This window comes from Cyprinus carpio, chromosome A7 (assembly GCF_018340385.1).
Source record: "Cyprinus carpio isolate SPL01 chromosome A7, ASM1834038v1, whole genome shotgun sequence".
Lineage (NCBI taxonomy): Eukaryota > Metazoa > Chordata > Actinopteri > Cypriniformes > Cyprinidae > Cyprinus > Cyprinus carpio.
The window spans coordinates 22,951,589-22,977,463 of record NC_056578.1 but is presented as its reverse complement, the minus strand read 5'-3'; the positions used below and the strand labels follow the sequence as shown (position 1 = coordinate 22,977,463).

Below are 25,875 nucleotides of genomic sequence, written 5' to 3'. Positions count from 1 at the left end.
CCCACTCTCTTCCTCTTTGGATCAACAGGGAAGTCATGGGAACGCTTGCCAAATGGGCAAAGGGTGAACTAGCATGTGAGTGTCCATGAAAAGGTTAAAGAGTTGAGGATGAAGTCTGTGCTTTCTAAGCAGAGGTCACTAGAATGTACTCTACACTTCCTCCCACATACGCATGCTTCTAGTCTTTTTCTTAATCCAAAAACGAATAAATATGTAACGAGAGACACCCGCAATTACTTCAAGTTCACAAAAAGTGAAGACGTTATTGTATTAAATAAGTATTTGTTACAATTTACAGCAAGGTTTCATTTGGTAACATTAGTTAATGCTAGGCGTCATAACAATTACAGCTTAATTTTAAAATCTAGGTTAATGTTAATTTACACATTATTGTTCATTTGTTTATTTCATGTTCATTCATATTGCATTTAATAATGTTAATTTACACAACTTAAAAATAAAATTAGTAAATTCTGTAACAAAATTGTTCAATGTTAGTTTGCGAGGCATGGACTTATGTTAACGAACTGAACTTTATTATAAATATATATATATATATATATATATATATATATATATATATATATATATATATAATATATATATATATCTTTATCACTTCTTCCTTCGTCCAGGTCTTGTAGTACTCTGGCAGGTCCCGTCTGATGATGTGGACGAGGGGAACGTCAGCTACAGTATGACACATACAGGCAGCAAAGTATGAGAGTAAGATCAGTCTTTTATTTTTGATGTCAAGATGTGATTGGATAACTAGATAATTGTTAGTAAGTCACGTGGCATTTGAGTCCTTCTGGTAGAACTTACTCTAAAGCTTTCATTTCTCTTTTTAATACCTGCCTCTGAGTCTGAGGGAAATGTTGTGAATACATTACAAAGATGATTTAACTATATTAAAATTACAACAGAACTGAGTTGTTCCAGACTCTAAAGCCTCACGTTCATCCATGTGTGGATTAAAGGGAGACCTGAATGCAGTACAGAAGAATATAGGCTCCTCAAAACAAAGCTCACATTAGACTTAAGCAGGGTTATTATCATTAATTAAAACAAAAACGATTACATTTGTGTTATAAAATGAAATCTAAACATTAGCTAAAAACTTAATTTCAAAGTTAAATTACTAAAATTACTAAATTAAAATAAAAAATTGAACTGAAATAAAAACTGAAAAATATAAAAATATATTAGCGAACGCTAAATAGTTCTATTTAAACCTCATCAGTACTGAATGTCCCACAGCTCTATAAGCAAATAAATAAATAGCCAAAAAAAAAAAAAAAAAACACACACACACAAAGAAACCATATACTTACAAAAACAATACAGTGTAGACCACTTTACCTTAAAATAAGCAGCCACAGTATTTGATCAATTTATATAAAAAAAAATAGCCTGAATAGGTGTAGAAAAAGCCTTTTTGTTTGAGTGGTGGATCAGATCTCACTCTTATTCTTTAGAATGAGTATTCTTTTGTTTTAAAATGATTGTTCACAGGCACTGTAAGATGTAATGCAATATTCAGTATGCTTTATTTTATTAATCAGACAGTAACAGAATAATTTCACTGAAGAGATAAATATTGACTACGTTACAGAACAAAATATTCATAAAACTTTTCTTAAAACCCAATATATTGCACTGGAACCCATGCCTTCTGCTTTCTCCTTTTCAAAATCCTATAATAACTTGTAGCCTTGAATTGCACTGCAACTCAAAAGCTAAAACCAGACACTAAGTGGTATCAATGTCAGATCCTTTTCCCTGCAAATCAATGAAAGACGCAGTTCTTCCTCTTCTTACTGCTTTCATGCATCTCAATGACTGCTAAAGAGCTTAAATGAGTAAGAAAATACACAGCAACAAAACACATTCAAAAATTCAAATTACATACATTTTACATTGCTTTGCCCTTTGAAAGTAAAAGTAAGGAGATTTCCATATAAGAACGGAAAAATGTGAGATTTCAAGGAAAATCTCATCTCTTATGTAATAATGCAGTACAAAATTGAGTGTGTATTAATAATGTTGGTGGTGAAGTACTGAACATGGAATATACTTCAGTAGGGTCTCCACTATATGAAGAAAAATAGGATATTAGAGAAAAGTAATTAATGGCAAAATAGTGCTTGCTGACAGTGTATCGCTGAAGAAAAGATAAGGCTAAATTAAGCTATGGATTAAAAACTTGGTTTTAATAAGATAATGGAAGGACATGTAAGGTCCAGCCATAAACAGCTGCATGAGAACACGTAAGTATGAATTAATTATAATGAAGCACTATACAGAACCATAGTTACGATCTGTTGGTTGAATGAAAATAAATCATAGCAGAGAAGGGTGGAGTGTAATAGGATGCTGCTAGCATTATTTACAATCTCCCCTGAACATGCTGGAGTAAATGGATCAAAACAAAAGAACCATATCATTAAAGTCTGGGTGGTAAAATCTTAAATTCAGAGCGACAGTGGGCTAATGCAGGGGCACAGACCTCACTTGCTCTTAGAGGTATAGAAATGATATGATAAACGCAGTCTATGACACATAATAAAATAAAAACTGGCCATTAAAATACCCACGTCACTGAGTTAATAGACATGTACCATTTCATGCAGCAGAACATCATTCCAGTCAAAAATACATACTGCTAATAGTCAGGTATGGAATTGTGGACATACACATATTTGCAAATCACTTAAGTAATTTAAGGCTGTTGTATTTCTAAGGACTCCATGCCAATAAAAGTCAAATAAAGTCCAAATCAATTAGAAGTTTTACAGAAAAAGATAAAAACTGTTGAGTATTATAGCAAGGCTCTAACATATTTTAAACAAGAAATGAAAAACTGTAACAAACTGAATTTGTTATATACTCTAAATACAACTGCTTTCTACGATTTAAGTGACAATAAAAATGGTTCTAACTACTACAGTACATGATAAAAACTCGTCTAAGTGTTTTGCAAATAAATTCAAACATTTGTGGCAAATCTACTGTATGCCATCTGTCCTGTCTATTAGTCTGACAAACTAGTTTTAGGATTATGATAATTACGAAGAAATCGAAAGCCTCAAAACTCACAAAACTGTCGCTTAATCCCTTGAGTCACTGTGAGCGTGAGAGGCTCCTGTAGGCTGTTTATCTCAAACAGTAAAATTAAATGATCAAAATTCCTCAGTAAAGAAATGAAGTTGGCATGACTGAGTAAAAAGCGCTGTTGGCTTGAAGCCCATTTACAGTTTCAGCCGTTTGCTAGCTTTGTTTCGTCCCAGACTGCAAATGTGAACCGGTGTCTGTCTGAACTATATAAAATGGCTTTTTAATTACTGTAGTACAGGAGCTAATTAGTAACACCAATACTCAAAACCTAAAGGTGTTCTCATCTCATACACATTACACAATCAGCCTTTACACTGACGACTCAGACGAAACATAAAAAGGATAAAAAAATAAAAAAAAATTTCATGCATTATGTACAACAAACCCAATTTTTCATACTAAAAAGGTCTAAAGTGCAAAAAAGTCTAAAACTCAAAGTCTTTTAGAATTTAAGAAAACTGATCATTAAGACGTGTCACGTTTATTGAAAGAGTTCAGTGAGTTCAGAGATTATGATCTCATTTATCAAGGCTCCTGTCAAATAGCTGTCTGGGTAAAAGGGTGAGATGGATGGATAGCTGGGTTTTTTTAAACACTCAAACTTTCCAAAAAATAAAGGAGTGCTGAAAATTTCTGCCCGCACATGAAGAGCACTAAAGATGCCTAAACAGTGTGTTACTAAATTACAGTAGGAATATGCATACATACTGTATCATGACATTTAATGTAAAGAAGTCTTTAGACAGAGAAGAGTTTCATTCTATGATGTAAATAACTGAAATAAGTCAAATTACTTATATTATTAAATATGTATGCATTCAAGGCCTAACTAATTTCAATATATTAACGATTTAGGAAAATAAATATAAGCATCCAAATCTTGAATCTGCATTAAGACATCAGCACTAAAAAAAAAAAAAAAAAAAAAAAAAAAAAAAATGAAACAAAACCAACTCTTACAGAGAGTGTGTTTTTTATCACAAAAATGTAAGAAAAATGAGCTGAATCACAGAGAGACCTGTTCTCAACTCTCATAAAACAAAATCTAATTTACAGAGTTGTATAATACAAACATGACAACACATCTTTTATAGCTACAAATAATATAAACATCTATTTACTTAAAAATATCGTAGGAAAGAAGCTATATTTCAGTACATCAATTATAAATCCAGAGAATAGAATAAAGAAGGCAATCAAAGCTACAGTGCAAATGCCTCTTAAACAGAAAGCTACTCGCATAAATTTACAGTACCGAATGTTATTAACATCTTAATGTTAGAAACAGCACAGAAATCTATGAAAATGCTAAATCCTTCCAATAACACACCTGAAAAAGATCTAAATAGTTCTGATACTTCAGAACAAGACCCCAGAAAACATTCCTATGTTTGAACCAACCTGAACACTTTCAGTGCAGGGGAATCTAGAAAGTTACATTATACATGAACATAATATCATTTAATGGCTCTACTGTTATTAGGAAATAAGCTAACTGAAATGTTGTTTCCGGTTCATGTTCTGGACCACTAACCAGATTAACGCTCAGCCATAACAGAGCAATACTAAACCTAGCTGTGGAGCCAGGGCTACAGTAAACGCTCCAGGTGCACTTATACAGACAGTGAGAACTCTGGAGACAGACACAGCACTGTCCTCACCAGCCCCTGCATCTTTAAATCCTCACTGTATTTCATTTAACATTCAGCATTGTCAAACTAGAAAAGCAAGCTTGATGAGTGCAGTAACATAGAGGGAAATGCATTCTGTCTCATACATACAAACTATAAGATGTTTTGGCAGTGCAATGAAATGAAAGACATTAAGTCCAACAGGCCATTCAGAGAATGATGACGAAAGCTTGGGACCTCTTCAGAGACAGTAAAGCGTGCGACCATCTCCCCCTCTTCAGGAATGTATCACCACCGTGCAGTTCAGTGATACATTTTTGGTTACTGTTGTTTTGGCACAAAAAGGAGGACACCAGTTGAGGTGAAGGGTGAGAGGTTAAAGGTCAAACTGCAGTCTCCTGGTCCTCACGCTGGATCATTTGGTAGTGCTGGCGGTTCTCAAGATACGCCGCAAGTTCTGCATCTTTCGCCTTCTCGGCACGATGCTTTGGAGTGTCACCCTGAAAATAAAGGCACATATTATAACAAATGCTGAAAAGGTGAAAAAAAATAAAAAATAATAATAATTTGACAGTTTATAATTAAACTGCTCTCTGTTCCATTGAGACTCCAATTTCAAATACAAACACAAACTGAAGTTCAAGAACACTCTTCGTGAACTGAAGCAAAACACACAGGACATCTATGGTTGCTCCAGGCCTTAATTAGGGACATTTTCGTTCAGACAGATTCTTCATGAACAAAGAAGAAGGGAAATCAAAGATTACACTGAGTCTCTAATGGTAAACATGTTGTTTTTTAGAAAACACCTCTCTTTTTCTGTTGCCTGTGCCAGCATTGCTCTGCAGTAATTGTTGTTAATTGCAGGCAGGCCTGGAGCTGAGAGTCTGAGAGAAAGGCCTGGACTGTTCCTGTTGGACAGAGCTCGGAGCACTCAAACTGCCCGCAAGGCGCTTTCATTGTTGTGGCACAGATGAAGCTGCTTTTGTTCAAGAGTGTACAGTACGGCCGGCCACCAGCACCTTTTCATACTGCACAACTTCCAGTGCGGTGCTGCATCCCTCCATTTTCAGCCTTTCACATGCAAACAAAGGCAGTTCTGGAAAAACGGTCAAAAGCTACAGTCCTGTAGCTACAGTATAGCACAATGGAGAATATAAGCCATGATGAACTAAAAGAGACGAGTTTCACAGGAAGGGGAAAAAATACTTTGTGGTTAAGAGACTGATCTCTGCAGGGCATGCTGAACAGAAATATAATCACACTTTTAAAGTGCTTTTAAAAACCAGCATTCATCCTCATACAAGTCACAAAGGAGAGAGGGGGAAAATGATGCAAGGATAATGGGGATGCTCATTATATAAAGACAAGAAGATGGATAGACTGTAAAAGAGAAACAGAGCAAAGGAAGTGAGAGGGAGGGAGTCTGTGCTTCATCACAGGGCAATGAACGATGAGTCACTATATCCTAGATTTGATGTTTTCTGCATTGAAAGAAACCAAGAGTGCGGGATCCTTAGATTTGATGGAAACAGAGGGAAAGCAGGGCAGAAAAGTGTTGATGGAGCTGTTATTTGCAACAGACCACAGTCCAGGAAAATGGCACCGCTAAATCAGGTCTTGTTCAGACTGAGTCTGTCAGGAGCATGAGGGTAGATGAAAATCATGGAATATCCTCTGAAGAGAAAAATCATATTGGTCTGCTCTCAGACAGTGTCAGACTGGTGACTTTACACATTTCTGATAATTACACAGATAGGCTGAAGGCTGTCAGACAGACTAGAGTCCACTGGCGCCCAGGAGACTCAATCAGTGCCGTCTCGCACATTTATCAGATGGGAGCTGGGAAAGGCCCTTTAGACTGCTGTGAGCTTTAGAGGAGACCATTACACTGAGGCTCAGTGGTGCAAATGTACAAAACTACTGGAAAAAAGAGAGCGAGTAAGCGATACAAAGTACTGCTGAGGGTTCTATCCACAAATGCGATTTTTGTGCTTTGTGGAAAATCAGACCCTCACAGATCTTTTCAAATAAGTAGTTTTTAAATTAATGTTACTTCTGAAAAGAAGAGAGGCAGTTATTAGTGTTTAATGTATCTACAGCTGTGTGTAATTTTGCGGTACACCAATCAGAAGTGTTGCAGGACAGCTTGAGTCTCTTGGCTGGATCTGTGGAGGTGAGCGGGGGAGAGGGAGGGCTGCTGGAAGGAAGAATGGTTCCTTGTTTCATGCAGAGGTCTTAGTCAGCACTGACTAACAGAGCAGTTGAGTACAGAGACGTTCAGGGATGGAGACCGGCTGGAGGCTGCAGCCAAAATGAGAGACATCCAAAAGCCACAAACGTCTACAGAGAACCGGCTTGGCATGAATCTGTATTCAGAACTTACTGAAATCATTCCTTCCTAAATTCTCTAATCAAGTACAATGAGGAATAAACTCTGACAGGATGTGTATCAAAACAAAAGAAAAGTTAAAAAAGGCATTGTAAAACAAATCCATATGAATCAAGCTTCTTTTTATCTAAAAAATACAAAAAAAAAAAGCCATTTAATATGAAAACATATATGTATGTACACATAACCAAGTAATACGGGTTTGCAATAGCATGAGGGTGATTAAATGATGACAGAATTTTCATTTTTGTGTGAACTATCCCTTTATTCTTGCATCAAACATGAACATGAACTATTTCTCTACATGTCTATCTCACCTGTAAGTCTGTCTTCATGAGAGATGCTCCCGCCTCCACCAGGTAATGACAGATTGTCCTCTGACACAACGAGGCCGCTTTGTGCAATACCGTCTCTCCACTGAATAATAAAGAAAGAAAGAGACAGACAGAGAGGAAGCAAGAGATAGAGAGAGGGATAAATAGACAGAGAGGAAGCAAGAGATAGAGAGAGGGATAAATAGACAGAGAGGAAGCAAGAGATAGAGAGAGGGATAAATAGACAGAGAGGGCAGGAGGCAGAAAAACACAAGACAAAGCTGGAGGCTGTTAAAAAATAAAACTCAAGATAATTCCTGAGAAAACTGACTGAGCTAGTCCTTACAACAATATCATAAAACAGAACCTGAACTTTTACTGTCAACAGATAAAAATAACAAATGGCATGGAGTGTGCACTCACTTTTCTCTCTCTGTTACATCCAGGATATCGGTGGGTGCTGTAGAACAAGAGGGGAAAAAATATTAAACCTTGCAACTCGCACTAAAGCATGTGCCCAGAGGTGATGGTGTGTTGCTTAATGAAGAGCTGTAAAAAGCTTGCGTGGGAGAGTGAGATGACCTGCTTCACCCCACACACACACACACACTTCAGATAATACACAAAACAGCAACTGAAAGCAAACGATACCAGTCAGAAGCTTTGACACACCTGAATGTGTTTCTTATGATAGAGACCGGTTGATCTAAAGGACTGGAAGCTTGAAATTTGTCACCATATACAAATATAAATTAAGAAAAATATGTCTATATCAGATGTTTCCATAAACTTTCCATTCTTTTTTTTTTTCCCTTACAAAAATGGTTTTACAATGTAGTATCAAACAAAATGACAAATGTAGAATCTAGATATAGAATATTCAATAATGCCCTTTTGTTTTATTATTTTCCCACATTTTAAAATACAGCAAAGAATAAGTAGGTTGCGAACCAACTTTTACTGGTATTGTACAACAAATATAAAAAAAGAGGAAATTATTAGTTTAAAATATGTAGAAATTGGAATTGATTTGATACTGCCCTGCATTTATGGTAACCAAATCAACTTAAATTTCAATTAAATTTCTGTTAATAATATCATTTGTAAACTATAATGTAATATAGTTTTCACAAGTAGTCTTAGGCATTTCGACCCTCTCTGTATTTGAGAACTGAGAGAGGCAGAGACTGCTGATGATGAGAGCTTTACTTTACTCTTTCAAAGATCTCTTCCACATATGCAGCTTTTAAATTGATTGCTGAACAGAAATAACAAGAGACATACAGTACAGACATAAAAACTGCAAAGACAAAGTCATGTTGTCTATGCCAGTGACTTTTGAGAGCTGTTACAGACATGTGTTATGTGATCATTTTACCATTATCAATGATGTATCTGACGATCTCCTTGCTTCCCACTTCCACAGCATAGTGGAGTAGGGTGCGGCCCACAGGGTCCTGCACACACAGGTCTGCCCCCTTCTTATGCAGCTCCTTCAACTGCAGAGAAAAACTGCCAGTCATACAAACAAACACTGAGATGAACACATGCCAAACAATAGGAAACCAAAGAGAGCACCATTATGGGGAGCCACATGGTACCCTGATGTCTGAGCCTTATTAATTATTGCCAAATTAATTCACAAAAAGTACTGGTTTCCACAGAGTTATTCAAACAGAATCTAGTGATGAGCTCAGATGTGCTTAAGGAGAAAAGCACAAGTTTGGCTGGAGGCTGATAGCAAACATGCCAGTTACCGTCTCAATAGGTTCAAACAACCTTTCCATGCGACAAAGCCCAAAATCTGTCAGAAATTTGCAACGACACTTTTAAACACCAGAAGGAGTTTTGACATAAAATACTGGCATTATCACCAGTCCTGTGAGTCTAGAAAGTTTTCATTCCTGATGATGGATGCCCTGAGATGAAAGAGAAGACACCATCTACACACCATCTACAGTGGACTCTCTGTACTCCACACTCTGGTAATTACAGACAAACCTGAGTGTCTGTGTGAGTGAGTCTGAATGTAGTTCTGCGTATTTCATGTTAGTTTCAATGTTAGAGTTGACTGGTTCGTATTGACGTATTGGGGCAGGGAAGGGATGCTGTGTACTGTACACTGCCCATTGCAACGTGCCAAACATCCTTATTAATACCTGAAATGTCCCCTCGTCTCCTCTCTGTACCGAGGCATTACGAGTGGGGACAGGTTTTGGGCTGGGGGTGAGAGATTATCATTCTAGAGAAAGCCTGTTTGGTCACCATAGAAACCAAGAACGAGTGAAAGGTCAATAGAATATGCAGGATCATTTATTTGGTTCCGCCTCCGCTCTGCAAGATACTTGACATTTAATGGGGAGGTCAGTCCTGCGTTAGAGACGGCGGAATATCCTTTAGGCCTACCGAACATTTAACTAAAAGCACATAGATCGCTCTCTTCCATATTAAATCACTGTGGAACACAACATCCGAGTGTATGCTCTTGCAAGCCATTTTGTGTAAAAAAAAAAAAAAAAAAAAAAAAAAAAAGCCTCTGTTAAAAATCAGCACCAAAATCTGAGAAACCTAGAAGGCAAAAAATCAAGGTTATTATATTTATGTGCTTAATGTGTTCAAATGTTGCTCTTACCTTCTGATGGTCCTTCTTCTTAACACATTCAATTAGATTGTCTGCTGACACTGTTAGACAAACAAGAGTACTCTGTTAATGGAGATTCAGGGTTTTTTTCTTCTTTTTTTATAGTTTGTCAATTGATCTTGAACTTACTTTGATAATTTTTACTTAAATAATTACAAAGCAAACGATGTTTACCAAGATTTAATGTGATTAGATGTGTGAAAAAAAGTCATTAGAGTTAATGGATACTGAAATTGAGGCCATTTTAATTGATCTTGTGCTTGTTTTGATATGATTACTTAAGTGTAATTATAGCAAAAACTGAGTTTACCCAGATGAAATGTGACCAGAACAGTAAGTATCATTAGCATAAAAAAGTGAATTGAGACTGAAGCATAATTGTGCTGTTTTTGATAGCTAAACTGAACGAAGCAGTTTTAAATTCTGATCCTGGATCTTATTTTGATAACTTTACTTGCGTGCAATTAAAGCTACATTACGTGAGTTTTGACACTCTAGTGGTTCAAACGTAACTTGTAACTTGCAGAGGAACATTGTTTTGGTGATTTTGAGTCCACTATTATGCACAGATGAATGAATACATAAGCACCATATGTGCAAATGTCACTAACAACATCAAAACTACCTGACTCCAAAAATAAATAAATAAATAAATACATACATACATACATACATACATGCACACATAAAAGACAGATATACCGAAAGAAAAAAAATACAAGAAGGTACAGTAAGTAGCTTTTATGGTGCCTGATTTAAAACAACCATTTTTTTAATAAATGCCAAACACTTAACATTTCAGATAAAGTAAAAATGGAAACAATTTCAGCTTGGCTAGTTAATTATAATTATAAGTAATTATAAGCAAATACCAAAGTTTAGAGATTGACATTTTTTATGAACCTAGTAAATGTGATGCTATGCAAACTAAACATATTTTTGAAAAGCCAAACCTTGTTGTTTTAAGTTTTATTTCAGGCATTGCTTTTCCTTTCATTTGCAATTCATTTTCAGTTTGATGTTCATTGGTGCTGCTGTGACACTTTCCACTGCATACAGCAGTAACCCGACCTTCTTTCCTTTATTTATGAATATGACAAACATGCACAGACAAATGATGGAAGCATGCAGTTTCCCGCTAAATCCAACCCGACAGATCTAAAATATAAATAATTTTTATAGGCTTACTGTAGAGAATCAGGGTAAGTTGTTGTAGTTTCCTCATGACAGTTGATGACTCCATTATTATTTAAATGTATTATTATAAAGAAACTGCCTGCATGCACAAATCGCTTATGCATATTTGTTCAATATTAAGTTATTCAGAGTTACACAAGAACATGTTCTGCTTTGGGAGCAGACAGTTAAAAAGGGAGTAAAAATATTATTTTAATTATGGGTGTTAATCACATTAGCTGATGCTGGCTCTGAGGGTTCAGTCTCAATATGCTAAATCTGTGTTCAAAGATTTGCAATGCCCTTTGTAGATTTGCCTTCCTAATCCAGCGATCTTTTGTGTTGCTTCACAAACCTCGAGAGGTAATATATGAAAACAGCCAGCTGGGATGTCGGGCTAACACGCGCTGTAGAGCGCACTGCACGGCTAAATCTATGCCTGTGTGTAAAGATATGCCCGCTCCAATCCAGCTCTCAAAACTCGGCCAATTTAAGGAATTGAAGAGTCTTTTTTCCTGTCTAGAGAAAGCGTGCACAGGGCCAAATCAGGTTTTGGAAATGTATTCCTCCTCTGCTCAAGCCAGGAAGCTTTGGAGCTAGTGCTGAATTGTAATGTGGATCAATGTGAGTGATGATAACCTGCTCTGCCTCGCTGTACCTCACAGACTGTGAGACAGTCCTTTCCTCCTCCTCTCTCTCTTCTACCCCTACCAATGTCAAGAGAGCAGAAAACACCACAGTCCTGGCACATGCCCTCTCCTGACAGGCAGCAGCTCATTAAAAAGGAACAAGAACGAAGACCAAGGAGCGTTTAACACTCAACTTACATGTAATGAAAGTCAGAAACGATTCAGTGAGCAAGAGCTGCTCCTCCACTACATGTAGAGGTCCCAATTTGCTTCTCGCAGAGACCTGAGACGCTGTACAACTCTAACTTGTTCTCACAAGAAAAGACTAAGATTCAGCCCTCATTGTGTTTCCATTTCCATTTATTATTTTTTTATTCAAAGAAACTCTGGATAAACGTTCACTTGATGTTCATTCACTGAAGAGCTAAAAAGCAAAACTGGAAGCACTACTTAAACTCCTTACCATTGTTTGCATTGTTCAGGTTGTTCTTCTCAAACCTGTGGGAGAAACAGAAACATCTGAATGATACACTTCAAATCAACTGACACAAATCTTTTAGAGGACTTCTTCACAGCAAGTATCTGAAACTAAAGCCCTTAATCTCAACTTAAATTATCTCCTGATGTTTTTCCTGATGAAGCTGTTCACATGATCCTAAAGAATAGCTACAATGCACATGCATGCAGACTCTTTTATCCCCCTCTCAATATTCAACATCTCAGAGATTAATTGAGCAAAAGAATGATGAATTCAAATGAGCTTAATAGTATTCTTCTATAAGAGCAAGAGATGAATTGAGGTGAGAACCCAAACTCTGTGAATGTCACTGCAATGCTATCTGTGTGACACGAGGTCTGTTTGACTTCAAATGGCACTGCGCAGGGCGATCAGAGTCTTGAGCAGGGCATGTGGGTAGAAATTTGGTTTCAACTTGGTGCTGGTGCCACCAAAGTACCACAGGAGCGATTTGAGAGCAGTCGGCTGGATCAGCCAGCATAATTTTTCCAGAGTAGCAGCACAATTTCACGATTGGTCAGACTCACAGATGGTGTGCATTTCATGTATATTCTGACACAAATCAGCATTTTTATAACAGTAAAATCTCTTGATGTAATATTAATGTTATGTTGATCAAAATAAAACTGATAAATACTACAGCTTATCTTAAACATACTTCTCTCTATTAAGAAGCACTTAACCTATTCAATGAACTGTTTCTGGGTACTACACATAAAATTCAAAAATACTAAATCTAATCCACTCTCTGTGACAAAGTACGCAAACACTGTGCGACCATCACTATGAGAAGTTTAAAGTGTCCGATTTGATGGCTCTCTTTTCAACTCCTCCCCCAAAAATCTTGTTGATCGGTAAGGGCAGGGGCAGCCAAAGTACACCTCCTCTCTGTCTCTTCCCCTGACTGAAGCATCTTCTGTGCGCTCTCACCTGAAAGAATATTTGATCAAAGAGCTCCCCACCTCACACTATGAAGGCTGGGACATTAAGAAATAGAGACATGTGGCACACAGGGCTTTGGATCCTGAATTTAGCTTGAAGTAGTGTTGCTCTGGGTTGGGTTTCTTCAGAAACACAACACAAGGAAATATGTAATGGCTTCCTACAGCTTTTCATATAAGAGTTGACTATAATTCAGATCTTTGGTGTATCATAATGAAGTGCAATGTAGGGGTCAGAGGTCAAGAGAGGTCAGATTACGGTCAATTGAGAAACAATAAACCTGTTTAACTTCGAACACATTGCCTCAAATTGAGTGAGACAGAAAAAGAGGGAGGGAAAGGTAAAAGAGTTCACGAACACTTAAGTCAAAGCCACAATACAATGTTTCCATTGTGATATGTCTGAGTGATTGTGTGTGTGTGTGTGTGTGTGTGTGAGAGAGAGAGAGAGAGAGAGAGAGAGAGAGAGAGAGAGAAAGAAAGAGCATTAACCTTGCTGAGGAATCTGAGTGTGTCCCATAATTAAAAGCAGTTCACAGGCTCATAAATCTGGGCTCTGACATGTCTTTTCAACGAACACACACACACCTTTGCTGTAATGTTTGCATGCCTCCTCTAGCCTTGCAGCTGAAGTTCAGACACCAGGCAGAGAAATTTGCTCACGTAAGTGGATTTCTTATCCCTGAAACCACAAATCTCGACTCTCAGCTATCAAAAACCATCTCTATCAATCATAATTTATCTTCTCATATAGCTCTATCGTGACAAATGCACTGGTCTTTGGTCAGCCATGGGGAATGATCAGAGCAGCAGGAAGAGATTCTTCCTGTGACTGAAAGTTCACAGCAACACTACATCTGAGAAACACACAACTTAACCACTTTAAACAGATTCATCCATCACAGAGCTACTATTGCTAAAGTGATCAACATCCACATTTATTTTCAGCCAAATCCATTTTGCTAAGATCTTCAGATGGAAAAAGGCGAGTTGGGACTCACATTACAGTGCACGAGAAGTAAAGATTTGACCGTCACTCAAATCTCTAAGTATTAGGAGAGCTTGATGCATGTGGAATCTGGGCAAATGTATCTCTCTAATCATCATATCCCAGAGGAAAAGACGGCAGTGGTTTATTCGCCCAGCCTAAATCATCATCCAGTGTTTAAACATGTGTGAACCATTCCTTGGTATGTAACCCAGACGGCAGCTGTAATTACTGACGTTCCTCAGCCTGCTTTCACAACACACTCATACACTCTCAAAAAGACACCCTAACGTGCACCCTGCACTCACACACATGCTCAACACTGCAAAATAGCTCATGGCAGTTTTAATGGAGTCATTGAGTTTTTGCTAGCTGTCATTGCTAGTAATTTAGAACATTTACAGGAGGGTAGAAATGTGACATTGGGCCAATTATTCAATATTAGTCCAGAAATCCCTTATTAGCTCTAGAGAGACACAGCCATCTGAATCCAGACCGGCCAGGTGTTTACTGAGCCAGATCACCAGCTCCAACCAGTTCTCACAAATACGACAAATCACATTTGCGATCTAGTATTATTATACTAGATCTATATATTACTATAATGTTCTCCTCTAATCACCACTGAGATTTATGAGCAGAAGTCTTTCTTTTAACAAAAGCAGATCTTAATGAGGGTACTTGATGGTCTGTGCTGTGAATACAATACCATTAGAGGAAACTTAAATGTAGGAAGGTTTTAAAGGTCAAAGCTCAGCTCACAAGGGACCAATCAGACTTGGGCATCAACGGGATCTCAGCTTGATAATGAAGGCTGCAATGCCCCCACTGCTCTAGCGAATCTTTCCTTGTTTACTTCTCCTCATCAATATAACCTTTATTATGCTCCTTCTGATTTACCATTTGCAGACACCACATTAAAGATGGTTCGCTCAGACTGCACAGGAAACAAGGGGCTAATCTCTCACTCGAGCTCTGCTTTCTCCTGTTGTTATTTGCTTTGAATATCAGTGTTCAGATGTAAATCTGCCTCAGAATGAGAGTTACTCATGGGCCTGGCTATAATTCCATTGCAGAGGAAAGTACAAATCCCTCATTTATGTATGACAGAAAAACAACATAAAACATGCATCAATTAATTACGGCTCCTATTCAAAATTAAACCAACAACAGCAGAAACCTAATCAATTTCCCTAGTAGACAGAGATAAACACACAGAGAGAGAGAGAGAGAGAGAGAGAGCAAGCTGCTGGTTTAATCAAACCTTCGAGCACGTTAAGCTGATTTGAGGTATTGATGAGCTGTAGAATATGGGAACTGCAAGAGATAATGCTGTATGAGAACAGATTGATGAGGCTGTTCAAAATTTGAACAAGACATCTTTGTGCTTGTCTTCACCATGTTGAAGCCATCCCTTAAAGGGACAGTTCACCAAAAAAAAAAAAGAAAGATTTTTATTTTTTATTTTTATCATTTACTCACTCTAATGTCATTTCAAATATTTATTACTTTTCTCTAGAGGAGACCAACGTTAAACACCACTTACTGTAATTGTATGAACTGAGACACTGCTCTAAATATCTTTTTTTATGTTGAACAGAACAACAAGAGGGTGGGTAAATGATCTTAGGATTTTCATTTTTGAGTGAACTATGCCTTTAAGAGGAGTTGTTCATACAAGAATGCATTTTTGCTTTCAAAAACTTGAGATGCCACACAATACTATCCAACTGTAGAGCTGCAGTGCTGATGAATGAAAAAAGGCAAGGTCTTGAGATGTATTTTTAAAAGTTGAACTTCTTTTAACCTTTCACATTGTCTTCAAAACAGGGAGCTTATGCACGAGACTTTTTAAAAAAGCAGTGAGACACACTGCGATTGTCAAAGATGTCTGTTTAGAAGCTGTTTACACAGAAAAACAAAAAGCAGTGAAGTGGAAAATAAAACGGATTCTGTGAGAACCAGCCCTTAGTCTTCAAGCAAACAGCAGTTAGAGAATACGATGACAGAAATAACACTGAAGAATGCCAGACAAGACAAAACACGAACAAACCAGACAAGGAGTGACTATACTTGACCAGCACGGACTAGATTAGACCAGAACAGGGTAAATTACTACTCTGATTGTACTTTGCAGAACTTTTTTGCCAGTTTGTGTGTACTTGTGCATGTGTGCAACTCTTCTACCCTCTAAAGTCACGTCAACAGAGACATCTGGGCCTAATAAAGAACAAAACAAGCTGGTAAAAATAATCAGCAGCAGCAGAAATGGTAAGGTCCTGCTGTGCTAGAGTTCATGCAAAGACACTCATAGTCCATATTAAGGAAAAGCCACCGGCCGTCAGTAACTATCCCCACTGGGATTAAAAGAATAAAGTCGCTTTGAACATTTTCAACAATAACATCTATAGCAGCTCTGAGAAGATGCAGCTGAAAGGGTACAGAGAGGGGAGGAATACAAATACATAGTCAGTAAAGCTTTGTCTCACCTGCTGGTAGGTTTGAAATCTGCTGCTGTTGTATTTGAGCGATGAACACCCCCCACTTCAAAACAACAAAAGAATTGTTTTTTAAAAAAGTAAAAAAATGAATGGGAATATAAGACAAAAATGATAAATACATAACCATAAACATTAATGATTTGACATAACTGTGATACAATACCAACGAGATTTGCATTTCCCAAAGGAAATACCGATGCTTATATGGCAAAAAATATTCAGCAAGTAAATGAATGTAAAAGGGAAAAAAATACCAAATCAATTCAGTATTATCTTGTTGTGACATCATTGTGTTTTTGCATTTTGAGTACTGAATATTCTAAAGTTAATGAATATTTTAAAGTATGAGCTGTGACAATCTTCCATCAACTGAAAAAAAAAATATAAAATGTACAAATGTGAAAAATAGATGTCACATGCAGGTATAAAGAGTCTGTTAAGCACTTTGTGCTGAGAAAATTATAGAACAAACCCTAACAAGAATGTTACACAGGATATGGCATGGAAAATAAATAACACACACACACACACACACACACAAACAAATAAAACAACATGGCAATACAGTTAAAAGGACTGTGGATTGAGTTGGTGTGGCATTTTAAAGACTCAGAATGCATTTAGCATGTGATGTAACGCAGACACATTTCACCATTACAAACAGCAGTGGTTCTATTATCTCTGGTCTGAAAAGATATTCCACCCCTCAGGCAGTGTTGTGGCCTGGACCCCACTGGAGCACATCAATTCATGGCCAGCACAAATGTTATATAATGTACCACAGACAGACATTAGAGTTTCCTTTACTGAGATATCACTGACCCTAGGAGAAACTTAATAGGACCCAAAGGGCCCATCATTTAGGAACACAAAGGAGTGTGTGAGTCCAGGACAGCCCTCTGTGCTTTACAGAGCTGATTTCACATAAGACCAGAAAACAGTCAGCCATTGATATCCCTTATGTCTCCTGTGCAGTAAAACCTAACAGTTCGTGGTCAGCAGCTTTTTGAATTTTTATCTCTTTTGAACTGTTTCCATTGGTTGGTTAATTTCTCTGTATGCCATTTTGAGGTCGGGGATACTAAAGGGCATCTAAGGAAAACTTTCTTCATCTTCTCCTGGTCACATATACACACATATCATCATAAGAAGCAGGAGTCTAATGTCTTCCTGTTCCCAATCAAGCATGAAAATAAATCTAAAAAACAATCACTTCTGGAGACTTCTGCCTTACAAACTAAATCTTCAGCATGGATATAAATATTTATATATATTGCTTATTCTAAGCAAACATAATAAATTAAATATTTCAGCATTTTCTTCAATGTACTGTAAGCATTACGGCATATATGTGAAAACAGTTTAATCTTTCATGCAGCCCTCATGAAACGCTCATTGGAAACTATTAAATGCATCCTTAAAAAACCTTTACGAAAACCGTTTGAACACACTCTCTCACACGCAGACAGAGACAGAGTGCAAGGAAAATGCAAAATGCATTTCTGCACAGGAAATGAGATGTCATCCTTTTCACAAAAAAAATGCCTGGTGGCCACAGCTGAAGTTGCAAATGAACACACATAGACTCAAGCACACAGATGAGCACATCTACACATCTTTTACACGTACAGAGGGGAGTGAAACTCAACTCATTTGATTTCCTATTTTTATTCAGAATGCAGAATAAAATATGTGATTATACATTATTATTACATTATAATAAGTAAGAAGGTACTTGGCACTGACTCTGACTGGATGAGATACGTTTGAAACTATTATAAAACAGTTATAAAACAGATATACACACATTAGTTGTGTTGTTGTACGGCAAGAATAAACAGCTAATGAAGTTATTCTGAGACACTTCATACTGGCCAGCCCTAATCTGTATATATTATCAATAAAACCTCACAAAAAGAGATATGTAAAAGGAGTTAGTTGTTTTTTGCTATAACAAAGATTCGCTAGAAAGAGTTCTCTCACAAGAGAACTACTCAAGAATCACAGATCAGCATCTCTCATACCAGCACAGAACTCAATATTCTGCTTAGGGCCATACAACTGTAGATCAGAAAGAACATGCAAGAACATTCAGCCTGACAAAGAAAAAAAAAAAAAAAAAACTATTTGTGTGTGGCAGCAGGCTTGATCCACGTGGCTGGAGTTTCAAGATGCGTTCTAGAGGATCATAAACGTTCTCTCTGTAGCTCTTACCTGCTGAGAGCTGGTTTGGCTGATCTGAGTGAGTCACTGTGTGCAAGTGCTTCTGCCACAGAACTGTCACTGGAAACACGCTTCCTTTGGAGCTCTGCACCCCTGAAGAAACAACGAGAGAGACACACACAGAGACATCATCAAGAGAAATATTTGGTACTGAAACAACAGGCCAGTCACTATCTATGCAGCCAACAAACAAAAAAAAAAGTTAAAATTTTTTGATATACCACATTTCAGCTGCTAATAAATCTATTAATGATGTGTGAGCTTGTTCTGTAATTCTTCTGAAGGCTTTGTGATATGAACAGCAAAAGAACCACAATTACAGTCTGGTTAAGAGAAAACACCTCTAACGGATAATAAATACCCTGTAACATACAGAAACATTTTTTAGATATATATTGAAATATCAGCATCAGCTGATTCGTTTTCTGTTTGGCCGATGTGTTGAGGCAGGACTTTTATGTTGACGGCGCTGAGAATGGCAGCGCCTGTGCACACTGCGCTCACATTCTCCCTCTTCATAGTTTGCTGTCGCCGGTTAACAGACAGTTCTCACAGACAGATAGAACTGATAAACAAAAGGAACTGAAAAGTATACAAAAAGTACTATAGCGATTGCTTTTATATTATTAGTAATAGAAAGGTAACATTGCAATACATTCTCGTTTACTGTCAGCATTCAGCAACAGCTGTGAGACCTTGTAAAGTGTGCATTTCTATCCTGCATATGATCTCCATATGATCACGAGTAAGTGACGGTCGGTCGGACAGGAGGAGAGTTCAGCTTCACTGGAGAGTGGAGACGCATGATCGACAAACTTTAAACTCTTTATATCAACCCTCGGTCACCCTGCTCTCTAAGATATCGGCTGTCAAAAAAAAGAAAAAAAAAAAAAAAAAAAAACAGTATCGGTCGACCACTATTTTATTATGTGAGAGTAAGGGAAAGGAACAGATGAAGGTGGAGACAGAGAGATAGAGAAAGATAGAGACACTATCCTTTGATCTTCACTAGGGTTGGGAATTGTTAGAAATTTTCTGGTTCCGGTTCTGCCTAATGGTTCCGGTTCCAATTCCGGTTCCATTAAAATCATTAAACAACTATTTAAAAAATAGTGGTAAGGAAAAATGCACAATACTCAACTACTCAATGCTCAATACTGTTTATTACTTACTGTCAACTTAATTTAAAGGTTGGCAATGTCAAAATTCAACATATTCCGGTTCTGATTCCATTTAAGTGAACTATTATAATGTTTTTTACTTTTGTACCTTCACTGAATGTAGTGTTGCTGGAAGGTAGTAAGTAATGTTGAGTATTGCTAGTCCATCAATCAGCAGGTGCTTCAAAGCTGATGTTTTTTACACTATCAATAACATTTTGCTTTTCAAGCAGGAATAAGCTGGTTGGCCAAACAGTCCCTTGAGGGCTAAGACACTTGTTCATTTCCCTAAATTAATGAAATATAAACTGTTTTACTTATAACCATGTATACAGTCGTGGCCAAAAGTTTTGAGAATTACATAAATATTAGTTTTCCAAAAGTTTGCTGCTAAACTGCTTTTAGATCTTTGTTTCAGTTGTTTCTGTGATGTACTGAAATATAATTGCAAGCACTTCATACATTTCAAAGGCTTTTATCGACAATTACATGACATTTATGCAAAGAGTCAGTATTTGCAGTGTTGGCCCTTCTTTTTCAGGACCTCTGCAATTCGACTGGGCATGCTCTCAATCAACTTCTGGGCCAAATCCTGACTGATAGCAACCCATTCTTTCATAATAACTTCTTGGAGTTTGTCAGAATTAGTGGGTTTTTGTTTGTCCACCCGCCTCTTGAGGATTGACCACAAGTTCTCAATGGGATTAAGATCTGGGGAGTTTCCAGGCCATGGACCCAAAATTTCACCATTCTGGTCCCCGAGCCACTTAGTTATCACTTTTGCCTTATGGCATGGTGCTCCATCGTGCTGGAAAATGCATTGTTCTTCACCAAACTGTTGTTGGATTGTTGGAAGAAGTTGCTGTTGGAGGGTGTTTTGGTACCATTCTTTATTCATGGCTGTGTTTTTGGGCAGAATTGTGAGTGAGCCCACTCCCTTGGATGAGAAGCAACCCCACACATGAATGGTGTCAGGATGCTTTACTGTTGGCATGACACAGGACTGATGGCAGCGCTCACCTTTTCTTCTCCGGACAAGCCTTTTTCCAGATGCCCCAAACAATCGGAAAGGGGCTTCATCGGAGAATATGACTTTGCCCCAGTCCTCAGCAGTCCATTCACTATACTTTCTGCAGAAGATCAATCTGTCCCTGATATTTTTTTTTGGAGAGAAGTGGCTTCTTTGCTGCCCTTCTTGACACCAGGCCATCTTCCAAAAGTCTTCGCCTCACTGTGTGTGCAGATGCGCTCACACCTGCCTGCTCCCATTCCTGAGAAAGCTCTGCACTGGTGGCACTCCGATCCCGCAGCTGAATCCTCTTTAGGAGACAATCCTGGTGCTTGCTGGACTTTCTTGGACACCCTGAAGCCTTCTTTACAAGAATTGAACCTCTTTCCTTGAAGTTCTTGATGAACCTATAAATTGTTGATTTAGGTGCAATCTTAGTAGCCACAATATCCTTGCCTGTGAAGCCATTTTTATGCAACGCAATGACGGCTGCACGCGTTTCTTTGCAGGTCACCATGGTTAACAATGGAAGAACAATGATTTCAAGCATCACCCTCCTTTTAACATGTCAAGTCTGCCATTCTAACCCAATCAACCTGACATAATGATCTCCAGCCTTGTGCTCGTCAACATTCTCACCTGAGTTAACAAGATGATTACTGAAATGATCTCAGCAGGTCCTTTAATGACAGCAATGAAATGCAGTGGAAAGGTTTTTTTGGAATTAAGTTAATTTTTCATTGAAAAGAAGGACTATGCAATTCATCTGATCACTCTTCATAACATTCTGGAGTATATGCAAATTGCTATTATAAAAACTTAAGCAGCAACTTTTCCAATTTCCAATATTTATGTAATTCTCAAAACTTTTGGCCACGTCTGTACACACACTCCATAAAGCCCCTATTTTACAAATAATAATGCAGTCAGCAGATGGTGTGATGCAATGAGTGGTTTCCACATTTTTAAACATTTAAAATGCATGAAAATAAATATTTTCTATCACTTTGTTTATCACTCTTGAAATGACCTGTACACTAAATAATCTAACCCTCATACTTATGTAACAATAGCAGTCTATTTATTTTGTGGTCCAAGTTGAAGTCAGTATGTATATTAATGACAACATGGGACAAATATAATGTAATTTAGTGACGGCAGGTGCTGCACGCGGCGGGTACATGTACAGTCAGACGAAACGACGTGCACAGTTATCAAAGGCGCGAGTGCAGTACAGTCGTGGGAAACGTGTTCGGCAGTTAAAGACACGACGCGGCACGAGCGTCTGTGGAGTGCACGGTATTAGAAACAATGTGCTCAGTAATTAAAGAGGCAGGGCAGAATTTCTGTTATTTGGTTTGTGACATCCTTCACGGGAAACGCAGACTCGTCAGAACACCGGCGCAAGGCTGCTCACAGCGCATGGTCACGTGTCGCACCAGAACCCTTTTCGGAACCGAAACTTAGAAATTGCTCACAGTTCCGGTTCTTTTCAAAAAACAGAACCGGTTCTGAATAAGAACCGGTTTTCGGTTCCCAACCCTAATTTTCACTAGTGCATGTATCACCCTACAGCAGTCTGATCTCATTTGGTGGAAAAGCATAACCAGCGGAAAAACTTTACAAAGACAGGAGAGAGTAAAAAGAGGGAGAGCGAGCCAACATTTTTAGAGACTCAAAAAAAAAAAAAAAAAAAAAAAAAAAACATGCTTCCTGTCACTTTGTTCACCCACAGCTCACCTTGCCAAACTCAGCACTTAACACCATAAAGAGAACACCACAAAGGCTAATTACAGCTTTTTGTTAATTTAATATCCCTTTCATGAGTGATTCTGTGTGATTCCAAATTGAACAAAAGCATGTTCAATGTTGCCTTGGCGAGAGATCGTTATTTCATGCCCAAGGGAGTTAAGGGATGTAATAATGCCTGCCAAACACATCAGCAGCCGTACGCCTGTGTGACTGATTGAGTCTGTGCGGCTAACAACAAATCAAGAGCAGAAAAGTTGCCAAAAAATTCCATCCAAAACAAAAAGTGACACTGATTAAACACATAAATGAAAAAGATGAAATGCAAAATAACTAAAAGACTGAAGGAAAAAAGGATGAGCTGAGGAAACAGGAGAGATGTCAATTATAAGAAGGCGAGCCAAAGTTCTCTAAAACTCTGAAAGACTTGCTGTTTCGCAAACATGTCATTAGTACTGCAGAAACTGTATTTAAGTATTGACAAGGAAGAAAATGTCCAAGCCTATTGCAACAAAAAGCAAAGCGAATGGACATAATGATATATGAAATCTTTTATGTTGCTGTTTTTTTTTCACATTTTACAAGAAAAAGAACCCAGACATGTATTTAAAAAATCATTACAGAACCAGAAACCAAACAGAACGCTGACATTTTGTAGCTTTGTATGCTTGTGGTGTTTTTAACACAACAGAGTTCAATAAACACCACACAATTATCGAAGTAAACAAGACTAATTAAAGAAAACTTCAGCTTTAATGTGGAAAACCCAAGTGGCTTAGAGTGAACCCAAGGAAAAGGGTGAGAGAAAAGGTAGTATTTGAATCATTAAGGCTGACAAATGACACATTTACAGTGAAACTATAGAGTGTAAGAGAAAGAGATTCTGAAGTTCAAATACAGAAAGATAAAGGATATTTCAGTACCCACAGCCCCTAAAGACAAAACTGTTATCTCACAATCACAGCACACATGACAGCAGCAGCATCAGGACTGAAAGTGCTCTGAGGGTTCGCTCAATGTTTTCCATTGCGAGCCATAAACAAAGGCTCCTATCCGGTGGGTTATACAATCATGACATAATCAGAAGAGCTATGCTCAGTGCAGCAACTTGTCTGTGTTTCAACCAGACACATTACACTGCTTCAAACAGCTGGGAGGCAATGATAATGACTCAAACACCACAAAGCGAACTATTCAATCATTCTGGTCAATCAATTTGTGGAAACTGTGATTTTTTATTTCATATTTTTATTTTAAAGAATTAATTAAATTAACTTAAAAGTATTAATTTATTTTAAAAAATAATAATCTTACAGACCCCACAGTTTTGAACAGTAGCATATGTTCTGGTTTGGATGCTGGACCCCATTGTGGGATCCCAGCATGCAGGTGTGCTCACCAGGCTTCTTCACTAGCTTAAAGGGGTCATATGATGCAATGTCATGTTCTCCTTTGTCTTTGGAGTGTTAAAAGTGCATACAGAAGATCCATAAAGTCAGAAAGACAGGGCATAGAGGAGCGACAATAATGTAAAGTACATGGAAAATCATGTGTTTTTTTAACCTTAAACTGCATAAACACATTATTACACCAAATACACAAAATAATGTTCTTTTTAGCAATGTCATAAGACCCCTTTAACCAGTAAGATTTCCAGCTTGCTAGAAATCATGCTGGCTGACAACCTTTACCAGCATAAAATCAGCACTAACTGCCATAAACCGGCCTGTACCAGCAACAGACATTCATGCTACTCTTTTCATCATAGCATTCATCTAAGGTTAAATATAATTATAGAAAATAAACAAATGCACACTCCTGACAGACCTTTTACATTTACCGAATAGAAAAGCTGTGTTATGATGAAGCTTAAGCTAAATATTGTGACATAATTTCAACTGATTTCATCCAATAATTTAATAATTAAATCTTAAACAGTCACAAAGACAGAAATACAGAAAAAAACTAAATTACTGTCTGCATTCTCTTTCTCTGTCATGAGCTCTATTACCCCTCTGAACACACACACACACACACACACACACACACACACACACACACACACACACACACACACACACACACACAGGAGATTAGAAAGGGGCTGCGGTGCTGTATGACTTTTTCAGGCTTCTATAAATAGAGGATCGGATCAAGCTCTGTGCTGCAGGAAACGTTCTGTTTTATTCACTCTGAAGCACAATTATCCTGCTATCATTTGCACAAGCAAACATGTATAGACATTCATGTATGAACCTGCCTACACACAAGTGTACATTATAAAACCATATAAAAATCATCTCAAAAGCAACATCTATTAGGCACCCTTGGCGGATGTTAAACATACAGTTATCGGTACTTCAGAATTAGTGTTGTTAATGTAGCATTTGTACAAAGCAGCTGAGCTGTGAGAACCAGACTGCCACCAGCCGGCCCGATGCTCTACTGCTCCCTGTTGGCTGATATTACAGAGCAGAAGCTGCTGTCAGCTCTCAGCCATCTGAGTTATTAGCTGCCACTTATAATGAAAATGTCTCCTGTATGAAGGTTTGTATAAAGTAACTCATTCATCAAAACATCGTTAAACTGACAAGAAAGGCAAAGCTTAGCAGGCACAGTGGCACTGGATACATTTAAACGGTTCCCTTTATGTTTGTCCGTGTATGTTTACAATATCTCACCTGGGTCCGGGTGAGTTTGGTGGAGAAGAAGAGGATGATGGGAAGGTAAATTTACATGGATCAGACGAGGCATCACCAGAGGAGTCCACCAGGTCTGGCATGCCTGGCGATGTGCTGACCGTCTCTGTGACAACCAGCTCTGGGTCCAAAACGAACAGCTCATCCTGAGAAATTTCTGTCACGTAGTTGAGATGCTCCTGAGGGAT

General features: G+C 37.8%; 1 protein-coding gene across 11 annotated transcripts in view; it reads right to left on the bottom strand.

The window, feature by feature from the left end:
- Positions 1–1,530: 1,530 nt before the first annotated feature.
- The window catches only part of LOC109086484 (diacylglycerol kinase zeta-like), a 116,582-nt gene continuing 92,237 nt past the window's right edge, over positions 1,531–25,875 (bottom strand). For 9 of the 11 annotated variants that reach the window (XM_042760423.1, XM_042760425.1, XM_042760424.1 and 6 more), the window contains 9 exons: positions 25,670–25,866; positions 19,061–19,163; positions 16,836–16,891; positions 12,364–12,398; positions 10,087–10,136; positions 8,833–8,953; positions 7,878–7,914; positions 7,458–7,557; positions 1,531–5,248 (listed from right to left, as the gene is read on the bottom strand). In XM_042760423.1, the coding sequence (XP_042616357.1) occupies positions 5,132–5,248; positions 7,458–7,557; positions 7,878–7,914; positions 8,833–8,953; positions 10,087–10,136; positions 12,364–12,398; positions 16,836–16,891; positions 19,061–19,163; positions 25,670–25,866 (816 nt within the window). In that variant the 3' untranslated portion in view covers positions 1,531–5,131. Of the gene's footprint in view, positions 5,249–7,457; positions 7,558–7,877; positions 7,915–8,832; positions 8,967–10,086; positions 10,137–12,363; positions 12,399–16,835; positions 16,892–19,060; positions 19,164–25,669; positions 25,867–25,875 lie in introns of those variants that run through there. The other 2 variants (XM_042760426.1, XR_006160466.1) reach the window with 2 other exon arrangements.